Genomic DNA, 23568 nt, shown 5'->3' with positions numbered 1-23568 from the left:
TCTAATGCCAGAGAAAGAGAATCTTGTCAGAGTAATTTTTCCTACACTAGTGTTCAAATTCAGCTCTCTCTCTGTTCCAGCTATGGCAGCCTCCTTGTCCTCGGCCCAACCACTAATGTTTAGGTTGGTCCTCTCTTGGTTTAGTTGTAACTATATACATGAGCCAAAGTCTTAGCCTCAGGCCCTTCCAAAGCAGTTGAAGACTAGCTGAAGTTTAACCAATAAGTAAACTCATTATTGGTAAAGTCATCTGAAAAAAACTAAGCAAACCTTTCACAAATATCTTTGCCATTACACACTCAAAAAACTAATTCATAAAAATACTTAAGACATACATATCCAAATTATTAAAACTATAAAAATATATCTGTTAAATGGAACAGAAAAATATAACCATAACAAACTCTTCAACAGTTCTGAATATCAGGAAGCTATAAACCAGGCAATCAAACCAATGTCTCCAAGGTACAAAGCAGATAGTGTAAATCAGTTAAGTAAGTCATTCTAACAGGGAGAGATAAGGACTATAGTCAAACAGAATGCATGTTGATTTTGCTACTCAGCTACATTCACACTTAACTATGGTAAAGCGTTTCACATGTGCACCCCTTTTTATAGCCTATATGCTTACAGTGAAGTTAATGTCAACTCAATGTCAGTACAAACCAATGAGCTGAACTAAATGCCCATAATATTTTACTTTCACCGCCCTCACCCTCCTGTCATTGGTTCAGTGGATAAACTCAATGAGTGTTGATGAAATTAGACGTGATGAAAAAAATAGGGACAAAACTCACTCTGTTTAACACTACATCTCAAAATGAAGGATATAGTTGGGAGGTAATAGCAGTTTTAACCACAGAAGAAAGTATGTCTAAAAATGGAGTCAATTAAGAGGGAGGAGAGCTAGTAGATAAAAACAAATGTACTCTGAAACTGACAACACTGATGAAAATACAAGCAAGAGGACCATAATTACAGATTCTATACAAATAATGAGATTCTAAGTGTAAAATAGTTAGACAACAAATATGTCATTTTTGGAACAAACTACAATACAGTGGAACCACTTGGCAAAGTTCATCCATAGAAAAAAGAAAGAGTAGAGCCAATGTGTCTCAATCATAAATAATGGATACCTATGGCAGCTTCAGTGGTGGGGCGGATAAATACAATTGGTTAGTTTCAAAATATTCTATTTCTAGTAGAAGTAAAAAATGGTATTAGCCTTTGTTCACGCAAATAATTGGTGTGTGTATTGTAAACTTAAAAAATTTGTTAATACAAACAAGAAAGATCTCATAAATTTGTTGGATTTTAAAGGAGACATCTGTTTAGCATCCTAAAATGATGAATGAGAACCCATCAAAGGAATAAGTGTAATGCTCCTGGACCTACTACTGTCCAAAATTTATATCAGACTTGACATAAAAAGCCATATTATTCTCAAACAGCAAGAACATTGATGTCAAAGCAAGCCATGTTATACAAAACCAATTACACGTCATCAAAAATACAATAAATAATCCTTTGTTATAAGTGTTTTGCTCTCTGCCACCAAAATTAATTGCTGAATAGTCATAAAACTCACTTTTTTGTGTAATGTATAAAAAGATAATGAATTTTCCCAATTTCCCATTTATAATATAGTTTATATTTGCAAAAGAGACATATATTATCCCATTGCTCTATTTATAGGACAATCTGGATTTTCATTATTAATGATAATAACAGATATATAAACTCTAGATTATGAATTCCAGCCTATCTTAATGCACCTGTGTCCATTTCATTACAATATCTGCAGAGCTTAAAACTTGCAACTCAATGGGTTAACATAATCGTATTGTTTAAGTTACAGCTAATTATGTAAAGTTTTTGTATACAAATGAGAGATTTAAAATATTAACATATTATTGAGTTTTCTAACTACTACACAGTACTACTGGCTTCAACTCTAACTTCAAAAGTGATTATTTTAAGTTCTTAAAAGATGTTTTAAGCCAATTAATTTCAAACTCTTGTATAATACAAAGGAAAGTGAAGAGAAAAGCAAAGTATTGTGCTAAACTAATTAACTTCACAGTTACTAAATTTTCCTTAACTCTCCATCCTAACCTCATAAACACAGTTCTCCACATACACATTTACATCTGACTCTATCACAACATTTCAGGCAATTTGATGAAGAGCCCGATCTTCCAATCAGACAGACCTGAGCAAGAATCCTACTTCCATCACTTGATCAGTGGCTTTAGACTTAGATATATAATTTCTCAAAGACTTATTTTTCTTTCTAAAATTATGATAATAATATCTTCCTGGGAGAATTGATAATATAAATTACCTATAAGAGTATCCAGCATGCTCAACAATAATCCACTTAAAATTTATATTCAAATGGATACCAACAGATAACAATTAACTTACTTGTCAAAATTAATCACACTTAAAAAAGTATATGGTTGGGCTGGGATTGTGGCTCAGCGGTAGAGCGTTCGCCTAGTGTGTGCGGGACCCAGGTTCGATTCTCAGCACCACATAAAAATAAAGGCATTGTGTTGTGTCCATCTACAAAAAAGATTCTCTCAAAAAAAAAAGCATATGGTAATTAAAATGTACAACACTTGAGGCCTTGAAAAACAGAGTCTCGTTTGATTATATATTATGTACAAAACAGAAAAAATTTTACAAAAATTTTAATATTCAAATTTAGTGTTCAAAAACAGCAAAAATATTTATGACATTAGGATGCTAAATTAAATGCAATCCAAAAAAAACCAGAAACTAATCATATCTTTAGACTGTTAACTTTACCTCTAGCCAAGGATTGTTAATTTTCCTTATACAAACTGAGGTGTCCCAGTTCTTGAAATCTACACAATAAAAGAGGTAAGAGGAAATAATAAACCATGATAGGTGGAAGAACACAGGGCAAACATTCTAATACAGTAGCCACTGTTTTACCTCTGACTATTTTAAGCCTTAAAAACTGGCTATTCTGAACTGAAACGTGTTGCTGACTATAAATATACACTAGATTTCAAAGATATTTTGTACCAAAAAATAAAAATGTCACTAATTTTTATATTATTTGTTGAAAGCAGTCATTCTGAATATCTGACTTTAAAATATCAAAATTTATTTCACATTTATTTAATTTTTAATGAAAATTAAAATTGAAAGAAAATTGAAATTTACCTATGTGGCTTGCATTATATTTGCACTTTTCTAAATCATGGCATATAAATCTACAACCTTAGAGCATTTCCATCATTTGAAATCATTCCTAAATTAGTCTTAAAAAAGAAGTTCTGTGAATTGATAGATGCCTGACTTTTTAAAACGCCGTATTTGTTAACCTTTTCATACAACTTCTTAAAATGTCTTGCTAACAGCAGTAGGCAATATAAACATTTATAAATATAAGTAATACTTGAATATAGGTCAGAAGACCAACAAATGATATGCATTTGCATTAAAACAAAAACTCATTTTTAAGTAAAGGGGTGACTGGTAGACACCAAGCATAAAGTCAACCTAATCCCTAAAACTTTCTTTACTAACCAGCAAATACATGCTAGATATGAAAGGTTACATGTATTTCCAGCTAATCCCAACAGAGCATCTATGATACTGTAATGTCTGACACGTTTAATATTTAAGACTTTGGATCCATGTGCAACAGCTAGAAAGGTACAGCTTAGTAAACTTCCATTATTAAATCATAAAGAGGCATACACTTTTTTTATAGTCACCAAATATTTAATAGGATAGCACTCTTATTAGAGGGGAAAAAATTTTAAATCGCCTCAACCAGATTTGAAAATACTATATTAACAGATTTGAAAGGTGATCTGCATCCAGATTGTCATCCTTCCTCAATCACCCATTTTTCAGTCACCCAAGTCTCTCTTAACCACCACAAGTCAAGTTATATATAAGATAACTTGTTACCTTCTAAATTAATTCTTCTTTTCAATACCTTGTAAAGATTTCCTATGGCCCTTCCTGACAGGATCTTTACTGTTAGTTTTAAGGGACCTCTTTAGTAGGTCACTTCAGATTTCTAATCTCCTTTATTTATTTTCCCCTCCACTTTTCTGCCTATTCCTCCCTTTGTGCTTTCTCCAAACTGTCTCTTCCATTGGATTTCTATTACTTGTTCTCCCACCCTACACATTCACTTTGAGGGAGAGGGATGACTTCTCTGACTCAAAACAAACCATAATATTTATTTTCCCCAGCCACATAGATTCTTAAAATTCTACTTTCAAAATCAAAACTCTCAACTTCATAGAGGCTTTGCTGGCATTTCTCTCCTACCTTTCTTACATAAGTGATATATTTTACCTTGCTTCATTTTCTCACACTAATTTATGTTAAATGTAATAATTCATACTTAGAAAACTCTACAGTATGAAAGGAATCTGTGGCCTCCAAAGCCAAAACTTTTAAGTATTTTTCTAAAGAGTTGGTTCAAAGCTTTCAATAAGGTTTTTTAAGTAGTCCAAGGAGTAAAATCCTTCCAAAGCTGTTTATAATTTTTGTAAGAGTTCCTGTGACTTTACTACCCTTCATCCAATCAGTAAATCCTGATTTTTTATTACAGATGAGTTAAATTCTTTATGCATAATACATATTCTTTGTAATGTTCATGTAAACATTTTTTCTGTGTTTAAAATGTTGTTCTTTACAAAGCACAAAAGTTCTTACTTTACATACCAGAATTTCAATCATATCCTTCATAATGTGCTTTGGGATTCTGAAATACAGTTATTCTTCAGGGTTTAATCACAACTACCAAAATGCACAACTCCAGCAAGTACCATTCCCACTGCACTCTGCTCAACACAGCACAGAGCAAGGTGAATGGCACCCCCTGGAGTTGTACAACATGAATGTTTTGAAACCAACCAATAACGCATAGTATCTCATATTTCCCTTTTTCTACATTGTCCAATAGCTTGACTTTTTATAATACAAAAGATTTTCATCCATCTGAGTTTACATTATAAAAGTTCTAATTAACAATGTCTTAGCTGGGGTTGTGGCTCAGTGGTAGAGCACTCACCTAGTACAGGTGAGGCCCTGGGTTCGATCCTGAGCACCACAAAAAATATAAATAAAATAAAGGTCTTGTGTCCAACTACAACTAAAAAATAATTAAAAAAAAAAACAATGTTTTAAATCACTACTCATTTATCTCAATTTTATTTAATAAATAATCTTAAACCTATGTTTTAAAAATCTACTTTAATGGGTGTTTAACATGTATTCACTAGGTGCTAGAAACTAGACTAAATGCTGAAAATAAAAAATGCAAAAGACAGCTACTAAACACAAAGGTTTTAAGTCTTACCAGAGAAACAGTTATAGTATCATGTGATATTTTTTATTCTGTCCTACTGATTACTGCTATTTGTGGGCCAGAACCACTTTTTAAAATAAAGCTTTGTATTATAATTGATTTTATCTATTTTTTAAACATTTTTTAGTTATACATGGACACAATGTTCATTTTGTTTATTTTTATGTGGTGCTAAGGATCTAACCCAGTGCCTTACATTTTCGAGGCAAGCACTCTGCCACAGAGCCACAACCCCAGCCCTGTAATTGGGTTTTAACACTTCATTTTTCATGTTCTTTCATAAACATTCCTATTTATTTTCCCATATCATAACTACTATTTAACATTATGTGTTGCATTTACCAGGTACGTACTATCTAATACACTTCAGAAAAGATGAAATAGGATTATTACCCACATTCCCGAGTGTCAGAAAAGATATATTTATTACTTGCTCAAGTTTTCAGTTATTCAATTGTGAAGCTGGACTTCAACTCAAATTCATCCAACTCCAAAGCCCTTTATCTGAGTCATTTGGATGTCCTGGATTTCAGAACAGTTTTATGTTCTAGAATTTTTTTATTATGATTTTGGGGGATGAGGGGCTACCTTCACCTGTCTTTATCTTTCCTTTTTCAAACTCTGCATTATAATCAGTCACTGTGTAACCATATGGGGCATACCCACCTTTCCCCCCAAGAATTTAAAAGAACTATTCACATGTACTTTTAATACAAAGAACATTGGCTTTTGTTGTTGCTTCTGTTGTTGTTAAAGGGAAGCATAATTAGGAAAGAATTCCCTTCTATGTTTGAACTGTCAGTTAAAATATATGATGCCGAACATCTCTAGTTAATACTGGAATGCAAAATTAAAACCACAATGAGATGCAACTTCACACATAAGGATGACTATAATGGAAAACAAAAAAGGCATGTTAAGGATGGAAACAACTGGAACCCTCCTACACTGTTGGCAGTAAATTAAAATGATGTAGCCTTTGTGAAAAGAAGTTCAGTGTTCATAAAGTTAAACAGAGTATTTACTGTCTGACATGGCAGTACCACTGCTAGGAACAGTAATGCTGGTTACCCCAAAGGGGTACTCAAACAAATGTTCATAACACTACTATTCACAGTAACCCAAGTATAAAAATAGCCCAAATGACAACAAATGATGAATGGATAAAATATCCATTTGATGGTTCTTTATGGTATTGTGATATTTGTTAAAATGCTCAACAATTTCTCTTCTTCAGCATATTGTTATCTCAGAATACTATAAACTATCATTCTTAGCAGTGTTACAACAAAACTTCCCTTTGTAGAGAGGGATTATTTTCTTATAATAAATGAATTCTATTTGTTTTACCATTTCAGTAGTCTTGTTCAGTGAGATTAGATACTTGTAATTTTCCATTTTTTTAATGTTCTCAAATAAAACATAGGAAATATCTAACACTTTGAAGTTTAAGACATCCTAAATCTATGAGGAAAACTATTTAACATGTCAACTATAAAATGAAAAAAAAAAGTGTTTTTTACAAATACTCTGATTCAAGTTTTCAAATACATCATCTCCAGATTACTTGAAGGAACAGCTGTTAAGAGATTTGTGGTCAAAAACATGTTAGCGAGATTTAGGGGTAAATGGTGCTAAGTTCACTCATTTTTCCTCTAAAGTTGCATTATACTAAGTTTCAATTTACTTCTATTTTCAGTTGTTCACACTAAAATTTCATGGTCTCATTAAATCATTAAACACACATACAAGGATATACAACTTTAATGTTTAGCACAGGCTACATACACTACTACTACTACTGCCTCCACTACCACCAATAGCTTTCTGTGTTATGACCCAAGCAAGTACAGGAGGGTGCTTTGGTTAAGAAACAGCCATTAAAATCAGGAAAGAAACACAATCTTAACTGTTTTCTAGCTTTAGAGGATAAACAGTAAGTTCATTTGCCCATGCACCTTCTTCATTCTCCCCATGTCAACCAAGACTATAAGTCTCAGAGTACTATTTTTCAAAGAACAAGAGAAGCACTTGTACTTAAATCTTTAGATATCCTTCTTAAGGTGCACATTCTCAGGCCATACTTGGCCTACTAAATCATAATCTCTGGTTTGGATAATTGAGGATTGAAAGGATCTCTTGATTCACCAAGACCAATAAGAAAACCACCATTTTGGCATCAGAGAAAGGTGATCCAATAGTTATCATACAAACTGAGGTATATTTGAAAGTGGAAATAAATACTTTTAATATTTACATGAAATTAACAGATATAAAAGCAGGGTTCTTGGTGCCAGCCTCAACTAAGTTTTGACTTAAAGTATTTTCATATTTAACTCAAGGACATTATACTAAGAACTGAAAATATAAAGAATACGAAATCTACCCAGTTCTAGCACCTTGTTCAGTTGGGTAAAAAGAAAAGATGACCAGAAGTCCTAAGGACCTGAATTAAATGCACAAGTCTCTCAAGAGGTATATGAAGGAAAGTCTTTGCAACCAGATATAGGATAAAATAAGCCTTAAAGGATCACTCTGGTTTGAAAGATAAAAGCTATTCTAAGCAATGAGAGAAGAGAAACAAAGATGCACAGCCCAGAAAACCTAAGTTATACCCAGAGGGTGGTAAACTTTTAATAGAGCACAGTGCTTTTATACATAATGGAAGATAAAAAATAAGGGTTGTTAAGAGCAAAATGCAGAATATTTTGATAGATAACCACTGAGATTCTGAGGAAATTCTAAAATCAAAAGGCAGCTGTGATGCAAGGTGATGAGTACCAAGCAATAAGAAGAGATAAAAGACACAAGGATGGAGGGGAAAAAAAAAAAAACAGATACCATATATATAATAGTACCATATATAGGAGGAAACACTAAATACTAAAAAGCGAAGAGAAGAAAGAAGACATTTCTGGAACATCAAAAAAGAAGTTGAAGCTAAAGAGAAATAAGAAGGTGGGTTCCCAAAAGAAATTAAGATATGTCATATGAACGAAATATTGACAACAAAGATTGCCAAATGACCTTTCAGAATAAACAGATGAAGAAAAGCCAGATTATAAAAAGATGAGAGAAACAGAAGACAAAAAAGTGGAGAACTGATGAGATACATACATGCAAACATCTAAATAGACTAAAAGTAAATGGAAAGCCAAATAGGGGATAACAAGGGGAGAAGATAGGACAAAAATTAAACAGGCTTTAAAAATACCTCTTAGAACATAGAAGAGGTTAAGAATCAGAGATTAGAAATAAAAGAAAAGGAAAACACAGTTAAGGTAATGAGCTAACATAAAAATCCTATCAAGAACGCATGCTTTCCTATAAAAAATAAAATAAAATTCACTAATAATAAGACCAAAGGAATATACAAAGTCACATTTTTTTTTCTTGAGAATGTATTCATACATTCATGTTAAGCTCATGCACAAAGTTCAAACCTGCTTTGAGATTTCAGAGTAAAGGGAGTTAGGCAAAAATGCTGGAGGGAAGGAAATGTACTTTTGCATTAATAGTAAAAAAAAAAAAAAAAAAATAAGGAAAATTTGGCCATGATAGACTTCACATTAAAAATCTATTACAAGTTATCTTAGCTTTCTCAAAACAATGCTATACAAATTTAGTTTATCACAGCAATGTGGAATCTAGATCAGTAATTTTCAAATGTAATTTTCAAGTGTAAATTTCCCCATCCCAGATATTGAGAAATTGGTGGGGTGACAGGGATTGGTAGCCACAACACATAGAGGCAGCAGGGTCCAAGGATATTCAGTATCTCCCAAAGCAAAGTAAAATCTAGCCTACAAAGCCTAAGGTACCCCACTATACTGAGCATACAAAGAAAGGTGCTTTCCTTATAGATAACAAGAGGGTGAACTTTTTAATTCAATTCTTGTGATAATTTGATTCTGCTAAAGTTTGCCCTCTACTTTAACCCACTGCCTCAGTTTAATTCAAACCCTAGTTCCAGTGAAGATATTTTAGGTATTCTAATGCTAAGAACTTAATTATTTCCCTACAAATGACAAAGAAATGGTTAGGAGTATGTCAAAAGTTAACAATAGCTTCAATAAATATTTAGTTTTTAAAATAATACCTAGGGCAATAGTTAAGTTGAACGCATCCATTTGCATTATTTTACCACTAAATGTATCCAGGCAATTTCTTTATATCTAAGGGTTCCCAAAGCAAAGTAATTTAACTTAAAGTGTATTCAAAATTAAGAAGTTATATAAGAGAAATAATGGCAATGAGCTCAAATACTACAACAGACTGAAATACAACAAATATGAGTTAATTCTGAAAAGGGATAAAAAAATCAACAAATTGTTTTCAAAAAGAAAAAAGTGTTAAGAAAAAGAATTAGACACTTATTCTGCCTTTTACTGTATAACTTATAGCCTTGAGTAACTGAACAGAAGATGAATGTAAGTTTCTCTTTAGAGATATATCCAATGACTGCTAACATCAAAACATGGCCAAGTTCTAGATGTCTCCTGACAGAAAAGCACAGTACCACCTATGAAGAAGTTTTGTCAAAATAAGAAAGAAAAAGTAGAAAACTCAGCCTGAATTTGATCAAGCCATTTGAGGTCTCAAATTTACAAGAAATACTGAGGACAAAAAAAGATATTATACCACAGGAATCCAAAAAGCAAAATAAAGCCTGTAGGAATCAGCCTAATTTCTTCAAAATACAAGTTAAAAAAAAACAAAAAGAAATTGAGAGAAAGCTTACAAATTAGTGGATATGAAAGTAATAGGAACCTATCACAACATATCTACTTTATTTGGGTCCTGATTCAAATAAGTTTAGGAGGAGAAAAGACACTCATTAGACATCTGCAAATTTCAACAATGACCAACTACAGTAAAATTTTCAGGTATGTTAATGACAATGTAGTTAAGTTAAAAGCAGTTTTTTACCTTTTGAAAATGTACACTGAAATATCTACATCTTTAAAAATACAGATGAAATAATGAGAACTGCTTCAATGTAATAGGGAAGGATGAAATGCATAGGGATACAAATGAAATGAGATTAGTCAAAGATTGGTAACTACCACAGGGTGAAGGCTACATGGGAATTCCTCCTACTAGTCTTTCTTCTTCTTATATATTCCAATTTCTCCATAATAAAAAAATAACTGAAAAATTTAATAAATTTCAGCAGGAAGGAAAAGTGATCATTTTGTAACGAGTTTATTTTAGGGTTTAAAAAAGAACAAAATGAATATTCTTGGCAAAGTCCTAACTGAAAGAGGGATATTAAGCATTTGGAAAGATAAAACAAAATATCTTTAAAAAATTTTTGAAGATGCTGGTGTAAATAAAATGAAGAAAAACTAAAAGTATTTTATTTATTTTTATTAGGTGCTGAGGATCAAACCCAGGGTCTCCAATGTGCTAGGCAAGCGCTCTACGCTGAGCCACAATCCCAGCCCAAAAACTAAAGGTATACTAGTTAAAATTGCCATCGAATTCCACATATATCATATGCCTTTAATTTTGTATTCAAAGTATTCAAATTCCAGAGTTTACAGCACCATGATTCCAGGTAAATTAAATTAAGTACAAGCATATATATATATATATATATATATATATATATATACACACACACATATATATGTTTGTGTGTGTGTGTGTGTGTGTGTGTGTGTGTATATATATATATAAAATGGTAATNACAAGCATATATATATATATATATAAAATACAACAAATAACCCAATACCCTTAGAAACTAGTGTGAAGCAAGAATAAAATAATAAAGTCAATGCCTTTTGGTGCCCTCTGTATTTGTTGTTGCTATTGTTTAAATTGAGAAGACCACAGAAAGCAACAGGAAGCCATAAAAAATATGTAGCCACAATATTCTAAGATTCCTTCTCTTGGGGACTCTGAATAAATGGATTCTTGACTTACTAAAATTTGATGTAAAAAATGATCCATTTGTAAAGGACCTATAAGATTTTAAATGGAGAAACTACAAATAATCACCTTCAGAAAGGGAATGAATAGTGTTTATAAAAAGTGAGACACATGGACATAAAGGGAGGATCATCATGATGATTTATAAGTAAAAGAAAAGAAAAAGGTAACAAAATTCATGTTTCCCTAGGTCTTTCATTCAGAGCAAAAGATGTGAAGCTATACTCCCAAAAGCAATTTCGGACTAGAGATGTCTTTATTTTTCCCCAGACAAGCTGGAAGTTAAACAGAATGACAAAGTATATTTGCTCTGGGACACTGAAACAGCAAAGAAACTTTGAATGACATGACATTGGTCAGAATCCCTCCAGAAGAGGCAGACTAAACCTCAGACGATAAATAAGCACTTCAATATCCTGATTCCTTTCAAAGTCCCAGTTGTTGCAAATAACCATAAAATTAAAACAGTTATTATCTATGCCAAGAACCAAAGAGAAGGGAATAGGATTTTAAAAACTTTAATAACCCTAGAAATCTAACCCGCGTTAATGATATTACTCTTAAGGTTAATTACTACTTGCTATCAAATCCAAAAGAAATGGCAAAAATAAGTTTATACTGTTTACATACACACCCTTATAAAACTGATAAAATATAAAAAGAGACAAAAGTCTCAAGGCCTTAGAACTTAATTTTAATTTGGCATTTAAACACTATCCAAGGCACAGAATTGATTCATAAAACTCATGAGTTTTAACAATCTAAAATGAGCTATCTAAACATGACAGATCACCCTGAGAACATTGGGTAACTTTTGGTAAGAAATCCAGCTCCTCTCACAAAGAGACTTGTTAGGGAAAAAAAAAAAAAAATCCCAATATCTGGGTATAACCTGTTTATAAAATCACAAGATTAGCAAACACCAATATACAGACTATAAAACTATATAAAACAAGATAAAGGTAAAAGGGAGTCAATTTCTGCAAAAAGTCAGGTCAGTATTAAAAGATTTATTTAACACATGCACAAAGTTGCTGAGATTCCAACTTTTAAAATTCTCCTAAAATCCTGTGATTTTATGCTTTCCCTCATAAAGCACAGAAATTATTATCTGCAAAGTTTTTCCATCTTCAAAACTGATAGATATGGAAGGTTTCACAATTACCCAGAAAAAAAAAAAAATGGAGGTTAATTTTCTTGTGGGCTTTTGTTGCCCACAAGACAGCTATACACAAATAACTTCAAGTCAGAAAACAAAGATTTACTTTTTCCACTATAATCATGTTCAATCCCTTTCCTCTGTCCTTATAAGGAAAGAGAACAAGATAGCTAACAACTTGGGGAATGCCCCCGGAAAAAAAAATGCTTCTGAATAGGGGAAAAAAGTAAGAAGGGATACCACCCCAAAACCAGATAAGTATGCTCTCTTCTTTCCTCAACTCACTACTGGGCCATGCCAGATGCTAAAGCCATGGAACAGTATTTGGATGCTTCAAGATAAGCAAACAATGGGATATACTTAAACTAAGCATGTAACCACAGGCCTATAATTAATTCTGAATGCTTTTACCAGGTTTTTCAAACAGTACTGTATTAAAGCAAAAATGATTACTTTTATATCTAAAGTAAACCTAAATTTATGTCCTGCATCTCTCATATGTATGTACTATATAATGACATTTTGCAAGGTTTTGAACAACTCTCAGTTTCAGTTTTGAAATCTAAACAAAACTAAAGACATTTACTTCATACATTTGTTTTCAGAATTAAACAAAATATCGTATTAACAGGTTGGTGTACTGTGGAACCTAGTACAGCGCCAGACTAGTACTCTATTACCCCCCTCCCTTTTTTTTTTTTTTTTTGGTACCAGGGATTGAACCCAGGGGTGCTTAACTACTGAACCAATTTCCCAGCCTTTTTAAATTTTGAGACAGGGTCTCACTAAGTTGCTTTTAGGTCCTCGCTGAATTGCTGAGGTTGGCTTTGAACTTGTGATCCTCCTGCCTAAGCCTCCAGAGCCACTGGGATTACAGGTATACACCACCATGTCCCAACATTTCCTTTTACTCTTAAAGTGAGAGTAAAAGTCACCTATTCATGAAACTATATATCCTTTGTGGCACAGAATTTTTTTTTTTTTAAGAGAGAGGGGGAGAGAGAGAGAGAGAGATAATTTTTAATATTTACTTTTTAGTTATCGGCGGACACAACATCTTTGTTTGTATGTGGTGCTGAGGATCGAACCCAGGCCACACGCATGCCAGGCGAGTGCGCTACTGCTTGATCTCTCACTGAATACCCATATTCTCCCACACATTTTCAGCCACTTTTAGTTAATCTAGGCTGTGTGACTAATTCATGCCTTATTTCTAGACCAAAGCACTGAACTTGGCACATGACCCTCCAACTCTCTTGCCTGGAAACATGCTCCAAATGGCAGAGCTTAGAGAAATTAAGCAGCATGGATCTGAGTTACTTTGTGGTAGAGTTACCCAGAGGACTCCCTGGATGCACAGTAGATTTCATATGAATCAGAAATGAACTTTTACATGTTGAGCCACTAGCCCTTCTAGGGTTATTTATAATCATAACACTAGCAAAATTTAACATCTCCTTTTAGAGTCTAATTGTACTTAAATGCTATCTGACAAAATACACACATAAAAATGACATGCTTTATGTTTAAGTGTTAAAGGATATCTTCCTTTCTGTTTAATTTTATATATCTAGAATGAACAGAACAAAAAAGACAATTATTTCAAAAGCCAAGTAGAAAAGTAATCCAACATACACAGAACTTAAAGAAAAACTGATAGTTTCACCTTAACAGGAAAGAACTCTAAAACCCCAAGTCTAAAATTTGCTTTAATTAAGCATACAAGTTATTAAAAAAAAAAAAAAAGCAAAACAAAAAGCAATGATCTAAAAATAACAACGGAGAAACTGAAATCAGCTATTAGGAAACAGGTGAAAAGGAAAGCAAAGCAAGACTCTAAAATATCCTTTCACCATGAGTCATAGTTGCAGTCAATGATCGCTGTACAGAAATGGGAAGGGGCCATAAATACTTATCCATACAATGTTGAAATCCCAAAAGCTCTGAAAATCAGGTTTTGTTTTTTGTTTTTATTAAGGCTAGCACAAAATAACTTGATAGCAAAACCAGTACAAACTAACCTAAAACTATCTATAGTTTCTATATGTCACACTTGGTATGAATATTCATAAATTTTTGATGAAGAAATATTAATGTTTGATTATGAAGTGCTTCGGGAGAAGATCTTACATAAAATAAAACAATCACATTATAAGACCTTTCTAAAACCTGAAAATTTCTGCAACAGAACAATTCTGAAACACATCTGGCCTCCCAAGAGTTTGAAATAAAGATTGTGGATTTTTGAGTACAGAATGCAAGTAACCTCTGTATTGTCCTAATGATGAAAATAAAAAACCAAATGAAGAGCATGGCTTTATAACTAGTGTATAATTCAATGTAAGACTTGAATTTTGATTTTTCCAATGGTATTTCCCTTTGATGTTACTTCAATATTCCTAGTAGAACATAATAGAAACAATCAGCCTACAGCTAGATCACCCAGAGGTATTATTAAACTGGTAGAAGACCCGAAAACAATTAAAATGTTGTTATAATAATTTAAGGTCTTAAAAAGCCATAAATGTAGCAGGTATTCATGTTAGCCATTCTTGTGGTTCTACATAAAAAATAACACATACCAGACAATAATGATATATGTAAAATATAACATGGGATACCAGCTCAAAGGAAGATATTGGTTAAAGTATTAAGCAGACAACATTAATAAAACAGGAAAAAAGTCAAAATCAGACTATTCAAAAATTCAGAGGGCAAAGTATAGGAACAAATTTCCAAAGCAGGGTTTTTCAACCTCAGCACTACTGACGTTCCTTTAGACAATTCTTTGTTGTGTACTAGGGTATGCAACAGCATCCCTGACTTTACTATATGGACTAGATCCCTTTCCCCAAGTTTTGAAAAGCAAAATGTCTCCAGGTATTGTCAACTATCTCCTAGACTATGAATGTTGGGGAAGAGGCAAAAACCATCCAGATGCAAAAAAAAGATTAAAAGTTTAAAGACATTCATCGTTTAAATTCTAATGAAATGCCCGACCATGATTCTTGTGGAAAGAAATATGGAAAGAAAGAAATCATCACTTTATATGCCTGCAGATCTACAAGTAGTTTTGTTATATCATATTTGTAGAAAAGAGGAGAAAAGAAAAAGTTTTCCCATTTCAATCTGAATGCCCTTGTACTCTAAGCAAGACTTGTTGATTTTCCTTATAACTAAACATCATCTATTTGCTATTACAGCAACACATTCAAGGAGAGAATAAGGTACCAATTATTTACTTGCAGAAAGGAAAATAACAATTTGCTACATGTAACTGTGAAATAGCCATTTAGCTTTTTAAAAAGAACCCAAGGTTTTCACCCACTTTCTCCTTACATTATCTGCACTGAACATAATAGACATCTAATAAAAATGTGACCTTTGGGTGGGGGAGATATTATTTTCAATCACTCCCCCCTTTGTAAAAATGTTTTTAGCCATCCAACGGTACTGAGTCCTACTGCTGCACTGGTACATATGGGAGAAATAATTAGGATTCCTGTAATTATCAATTATTTCTTATAAGCAAATAGAAACGATAGCTAAATAATCTCTGAATGAACAATATTAAATATCACAATTATGAAAAAAGTAAAGAATATGAGTTATTTGATAATTTTCTCTGATTCAAACTCACTGTTTTGCCTGGAATTACACATTATGTTGAAGTAACTAGCAAACTATACCATTATGAGTTTAAATTTTACAAATACTGATATTACTGCATTCTCAATAAAATCACAAACTCTTAAATTGGGACATTTAAAGAGGGGGAGACATTAACTAATACCACTATCTAAAAATTTTTATTATACTTTACTGGGTAGTCATAGTCACAGCATTCTTAAAAAATTTTTTTTGTAGTTGTAGATGGACAGAATGTATTTATTTTATTTGTTTTTTTATTTTTATGTGATGCTTAAGATCAAACCCAGTGCCTCACGCATGCTAGGCAAGCGCTCTATCACTGAGCTACAGCCCCAGCCCTATATCATTCTTTTTTAAGTATCAAAGGCTTACGCATATTTTTTGGAAGAGAAATAGTATTTGTTCATCTATGACCAACACTTTTAGGCCAATTTTCTGGTTTAACTCAAGTTTAAAAAAACCTGCTTTTTACTCACATTGAAAACAAACTGCTTGATATGTACTCAATAATTAGATGATGAATTAAGATGAAATTATTCCTACAGTAGGATGTTGATGCACTGGAGCAAATACCAGCAAGAGTGAGGGCATGCTGCTAAACTGCCTCGCCTACTTTTATCATGCTGTGTCTACTTTAGGGATCCAATTTATGCAGTTAACAAAACTTCAACATATTCATTTCATCCTCACAACAACTCTACATCGGGGAGATCATTTTAATCTTCATTTTACAACTGGGGAAACTGAAGGACAAAAATATTCCATAACTTATATAAAATGACATGCCAGAAGTGGCACAGTATGGCTCTGAACAGTCTTGCTTCAGAGGCAGGATTTTTCAAACTTTAATACACACACAATGCAGTTGGCAATCCTATTAAATTCAGATTCTGACTCAGTACTTCTGGTTAGAGGAAAGCTACATTCTGAGTTTTAACAATCACACCTGTGATGCAGATGCTGCTGGTCTGCAGATCACCCTTTAAGTAGTAAAGTTCTAATCTAAACTGGACAATGGTGAGACATGGCAACCTCAGAAACACGTACAGTTCATCCTCAGAAAATTAGTCTTATGTGCAAGTTAAGGATTGCCAACTTCTGTTTTAGAACTTATGCTTCTTCTTTGTCTTTTTTTTTAATCAAGTTAACAAAATTAGCAAGTATTATAGTACCTGATTTCATATTTTGCTAGTCTACATATTATTCATATAAACTTGAAACTGTAATATCCACCCCCCAATAAGGCCTTTCCCTCATCCAAAAACGATTTACAAATATCCCTGAATATCTTTTTTAAAATAGATTCAGTCCAAACCCATTAATATTTAGGAGTACATATTTGTACCCTCTCATACAGGAAAAGAAATTCAGGGTTAAGTTAGAAATCCAGCACCTTTCTAAACTTTTGCTATTTACACAAGTGCTGACTATAAGTGGACAAGGAAGGATACCCTTTGAGAAATAGAACATAAATGTCAACACATTACTAAACAATTCTTGTCTATAACTTTCTCTAAAATAAAGATAGGGAAATGTTCATAACAATTTCCCTTCACACTCACGGGTGAATTGATTTTTTTTATACCTTAATCTAAAATAAAGGATGTAAAGAGTATAAATTTAAACCAAAAACATATATTATATCCCTGTGTTTAAGACGCATTGGCCCACAGCCCTCTGATATTTAAAACATAAAATACCATCAAATCATTAGAAATGACATCTTTATCAACCTTTTTTTACTAAAAGAAATACTCCTATTGACATATAATCAAACATCTTTAAAGTCATACATTTAATCTGACAATGACATCTACCCAAAGACCACCCTGGATTTGTATATTAGACCTAATTATGTAACTAAAGAATACTTTATTGATTAAAACAAAGGAAGGGATTTAAGAAAAATATCCTTAGTACAAATAATTTTGGTTTTCCTGTATTTCATTCAACATTTTCCTGAATGTACCCAGATATACTTTACATTTCTTCCCTGAGGAAGAATTAACACTGTCACATACTTTGACAAGTTTATACACACACACACACACACACACACACAAACATACCCAAAACCATAAGGGAATCTGATTAAATAACTACATATGAAAGTAGAAAGTATTAAGTTTCAAAGGTCTCAGGTAATATTAACCCACAAATCTTAAACGTATTTATGATTGTGGAAACCCATTTTTAATTATAGCATAAATTAACAAACCTAAATAATACAACTACAATAAAGCTAAAACTCTCATTTACACTGCTATGAATTAAAAGAATATAATACTACAATCTATTGCATTATCTGACACAAAAGAAAAACACAATATAAATTTAGGCTTTTCTATCAAAATTACAAGAACTAAACCTTCTACCCAAAAGAATCCAAAGACACACAAAAGCATCTAGATTATTTTACACATGAGGTATATGGAAAAAAGTCTCTCCCCAAAGTAGTAAGAAACAACTTCTAATTTCCTGAGAAACTTGTATTTTACATTTGTTTTTTCCTGTATCACTTACACATCCACAAAGAAACTCAGATATTAGAGAACTTAATATATGTCATTTGCAATAGCCAACAGTCACCAAAGACCGTGACAGAGGAAAACAGAGATAAGTATTCTATGTTATTGTGGACAAAAAAGCCCAAGTTTCACTGCTTCACTAGTTAAATCACTAAATGTTAAGCATTATTTCATGAACTTAAATGAAATCTGGTATATAAAGAGAAAAATATACAATAAGTGAAAGTTAACTTTCTATTGCACAGAAAGATTCTATTCCTTCTAAAATAATCCTGTGACCTTGTGAAAACAGTCCTGGGTTAAACTCGTAAAGCAGATTTCTTCAGCAAATGCACCAGTACATTATTGCTCTGAGGGCATTCAATATGTCTACTGTGCTCTCTAGATGTATGCTCATACACTGGTTTAAGCCATTTGCAGAAAATCAAGAGAAACCTTTAAAAATGTTTGACCTTACATGCAATTTTAAGACATGTGAGTTTTAAATTGATAGATCTCTACATCTTTCATAATGGGAATTATCAGAATACACTCTGCAAGTTAAGTGATTCTTCCACAGAGCAAATTTAACTTGACCTCCTTAAATGGCTACAGATTTGACACTCCATTTAGAAGGCTAGAAGGAAGGAAATACTGATTTACTTCTTCTCTAAAGCAATAGTGTTCAGCAAAAATATAATGCAAGTAACTTTGAATTTTCTAATAACTATGCTAAAACGGTGAAAAATACAATTTTAAAAGCATTTATTAAATGTCAGATATTATCATTTCAATATGTAATAAATATTTCTAAAATATTTATTCTTTTACAACTTTTACTAAGTTTTCAAAATCCGGTATGCATTTCATACTTACAGCACACCCCATTTTCAACTAACCACAACAACCTGGTCAATAGTCAGACATGGCTAGTGGCTACATTATTGGACAGTATACCTCTTAAGTAATATTTTGAAATCTGACATACCACTCTGTTTATAATTAGTTCACACTCACGTCTCCTTTTTGAACTGAAATGGTTGTGACTACAAATATAAGCAAAACTGTTAATTCACTGGATAAATCAGGATCAGATCACCTTATCTGAGGATCTGGTTAACACACACAATAAGAAACAAACGGATTATGCCTTATTTTGTCTCAAGTAGACTTCGGAGATGGTTCTGATCAACAGGAGCAAATCACAATTTGTAGCAAAAACACAGCTTAGACACCAAAATATTTTTATATCAAACCACAACACTGCCTTAATTCTAGCATCCCTTCCCCTCTCATTCTTGAGCACATACTTCTATGCAAATTATTTATAATACTGCTTTCTAAATCTGATGAATTCTGTCAACCATACAGTCACCATTCAAACCATAAACAGAATACTATACATGAAGCAAATGAAAAAAATTGAGAAAAATTATCAACCAGCAACTTTTAATACAACTTATGCCAATCAATCTTAAATTATTCTGAGTTCCACTGAAAGTAATTCTTCCCACAATTCCAATTCATTTACTGCTTATTAAGAATTTTCCCAAGTCATTAGGACATTTGCTTAAAACGTAAATAATTCCAACAATGTGTTTTCTAGAAAATAACAACTAAAACCATTAGCTTAGCACATAAAATTTGTCCTTAAGGCAAGTTACTGAATAAATCAAACAGAAACAACTATACTCCTGTTTACTGCATTTACATTTTGTAACATCACATTCAGCAATTTCTAAATTTGGAAGGTCAGTTCAGATTGCACACAAGCAATAACTTTAAAGCTTGAAATTTTACAAGTTTCTACAAAATACTTGTGAATAAATACATCCCACAAAAATAAAACAGAGAAATCAGCACCATTCAAACTAATCTCAGCAAGAAGAACAAAATCAGTATATTCATAAGTCCAGAATGTATGATACATGCTAAAGAGTATTTTTCTCCCAATTTTATTTAATTCACCTAGGCAATTTTTGTTTAATGCACTTGCAAAGCTGTAAGGAAGCATAGCTAGCTAGCCTCTTCTGCTGCACATATATACAAGGACAATACATTCATCTCCTGATATCTTTCCACAATTTAAAAATCAAAACAACAAAACTTATTTCTTACCTGCAGTTAGGAGGAGGATCAAGGGTTATTTCAGCTAGCTCCTTCTGGATTCTGTTAGTGAAATGAGAACAGACAAAAAGGATTTGAGATAGTCTACAGAATAACCGGGGAATTACACTGCCCTCTACCACCATGCAGTTAAATGCAAGGCTGGCTTTGCCTTCAGTAATGCTAACATGGCTGCTTCCTCTTTGTTCTCAGAGGCATAACCCAAATCCCTTAACAGAAACTTTGCAGCTTTTTTTCTCACTTGCAACTGCAAATAGGTAAGTCATTTACACCTGATTTGAGAAAGTCCTCCACTACTACTCAGCAAAGGATATAAAATCTATTTTAAAACACTTTTTACCAAAGAAATTCTCTTTTCAAGCTTATATGCAAATGAGACAAAAAGGGAGGAGGGAAAGCACTAGAATATTTGACAATGACTTCAAGCCACTTTTACTGTGGTAAAAATTAGCAAGCTACTGCAAGAGCACATTAATAGTTTTGCCAATATTTTGTCTGTTTAAAAAAAGTTTAAAATTTACAAATATCTTTACCAATGAAAAACTTCCAAGGACTATTTTGGCAATCTTATTTAACCATTTGTTTTCTCTGATCTTAGGTACAGCACATAAATTTAATAATCTTGGAGGAAAGAGGATCAGATGTATAGCCGTGAGGTAAGGAGAAAAAGAGCATTTCTCTGATTTTCTTGAAATTTAAAATGTTTTCAAAACTTGTTTAATGTTACTCTCCACAACATTACAACAAAGTGAGAAGAATTTTAAATTATTGCAAAGACTGCTGCAATTCAATATAATATTCTCAAGTTTATTAGTGTTTGATTAATGATAGAATGATGGTGAAAATCTATAGAAAAATAAGAACATATGTCACTATAAAAATGCATAAATTGATCAGTTTATATTTTTTTCTTTAGTTGAGATCAATGAAAATCAACAAAATATCAACACTACGTAATGCTACAGATATATTTTATGTATGATTACAAGAGTTCTACTCAATACAACCACTATCACTGATGGAGTCACATTGATGGAATCCTTTTTTTTTTTTTCTATCACAGAAAACAGAAGTCAGCAAGAAACAAATAATCTTTCACTTACACCCAACAAAATGTTTTTCCTGCTGCTGAGTATATTACTATGTCAAGAACATCCACAAGTTTTAGAGTAAAGAGGTGCAAAGACAATGAAAGTTTTCAATGGCAAAGTGACACCTGAGATTGTTAATGGCTACTTTTCAGTTTTATTTGCCCTCCCAAGAACAAGGAGGGATAACTATAATTTAACTACAAAAAGTTATACCTGTTATGCAGGATTTAAAGCCTTGTTTGTGAAACTAAGCAAATTTAAAATAAGCTTTCAAAAACAGCCAAGGCCTGACATTTAAAATTTTTTTAGCAAATATAAACTTTTTTGATCATTTCCTTTCATGAAGAGTGACACTACTGATCTCTAAAAGCATCAATTTTACTCAAGAGTATAACTCACAAAAGGAAATATCCTCAATGTACCATCTAATTCAGTTTCCCCCAAATTTTCCTTGCCAACTCCTTAAACTGTCAGAATGAGAGTTCAATCGCTACTCTAGGACTCTTCCTGAAGTTATCAAAGTACAGAATAAGTTTGCTTAGAAGTATAATTTTAGTGAGGATATTTATATGCTCCCTAAAGGATGACAATTCATTCAAGTACAAATGAAACTGATCATGAAGTATTTCTGTAGTATTGCTCTTGATGTAAAAACACAAGCCTCCAACTGCTTGGAAGACAACCTATGTTACCTTTTAGCACTAGTGGATAACTTAGCAGTGGTTTTGCTAGAGAGTTTGGTGTTCTTCTTCTGCTGGGTGGCAGAAGGTTTTCTTTCTTCTTGTTCTTCAGGCTCTGGAGCGGCCGGGTCTCGCTGGTCCGCATCTGAACTGCCACTGCTGGTGCTGGGGCTCTCATCATCGGACCTTTGCCTATCACTGGACATCTTGATGAAGTTATCGCTTGGAAAACTTTTGAAGAGAAAAGGGAAGAGGAGAGAAATGTTAATGTAAGAAATCAATCAACAGCATTTTCTTGTCTTAATATTAACCTAAAATTGTATCTCAACAAAAAGGCTTCAAAAGTGTTCATACGGCAAGGTTACTGGGGAGAGGATGAATCTTACAACGCCAGCGTTCAGGGATTTACCGAACTCAAGTTAGAAAACCCACTCACATTTTTTTTCCATTCCTTGGACAATCTATCAATTGTCTACTTTCTCAGAAGGCATGAAACAGATTTGCCAGGGAACTTAGGCAACCAGCATTAATAACATATGACACACTGTAAATAACAGATCTTGCTGAAAAATGTTAAAAAGTCACTAATAACGTCTCAATATTTACAGACTGACATTGGTCAGAGCTACCAAATTCCCTTTCCCAGAGGAAAACATACCCTGTTAATCGCCCATATGCTTATTTAAGGTGGAGATTCCTCCTCTATGCACGTAAAACCTTTAAACACAACACTCGGAAATTTAAAAATCAACTAACAAGCTGCCCTAGCCGTTTCCACGGCCAGCAGCGAAGATTCATCCGGCCAAGACCCAGCTGCCACCCTGGGAAAAGCAGAATCCAAACTGCACCTTCTGCAAAGCTCCCCATGCCACCAAGGTTCCTCGCTCAATTTTTACATCACGGACCGACATTTTGTCCAAAATAACGAAAAAGGGGGTAAAAGCCCGAGGAAAAACAAACAAACAAACAAAGCCCCAAGAAGTGCAACAAATTTCCGCGCCCGCGTAGGCTAGCCGCGGCCGGCGGCGGCGGCCACGCAGCTCCG

General features: G+C 33.0%; 1 protein-coding gene across 3 annotated transcripts in view; it reads right to left on the bottom strand.

The window, feature by feature from the left end:
* The window catches only part of Ube2e3 (ubiquitin conjugating enzyme E2 E3), an 84923-nt gene extending 61355 nt beyond the window's left edge, over positions 1-23568 (bottom strand). Inside the window, exons 1-3 of one of the 3 annotated variants that reach the window (XM_048808115.1) lie at positions 23280-23568; positions 22536-22754; positions 20744-20794 (exon numbers count right to left, since the gene is read on the bottom strand). In XM_048808115.1, coding sequence (XP_048664072.1) covers positions 20744-20794; positions 22536-22729 — 245 coding nt within the window. In that variant the 5' untranslated portion in view covers positions 22730-22754; positions 23280-23568. Of the gene's footprint in view, positions 1-20743; positions 20795-22535; positions 22755-23181 lie in introns of all 3 variants that reach the window. The other 2 variants (XM_015481118.2, XM_048808114.1) reach the window with 2 other exon arrangements.

The sequence above is a fragment of the Marmota marmota genome, unplaced genomic scaffold, assembly GCF_001458135.2.
Source record: "Marmota marmota marmota unplaced genomic scaffold, marMar, whole genome shotgun sequence".
Lineage (NCBI taxonomy): Eukaryota > Metazoa > Chordata > Mammalia > Rodentia > Sciuridae > Marmota > Marmota marmota.
This window is presented reverse-complemented; position numbering and strand designations above follow the sequence as displayed.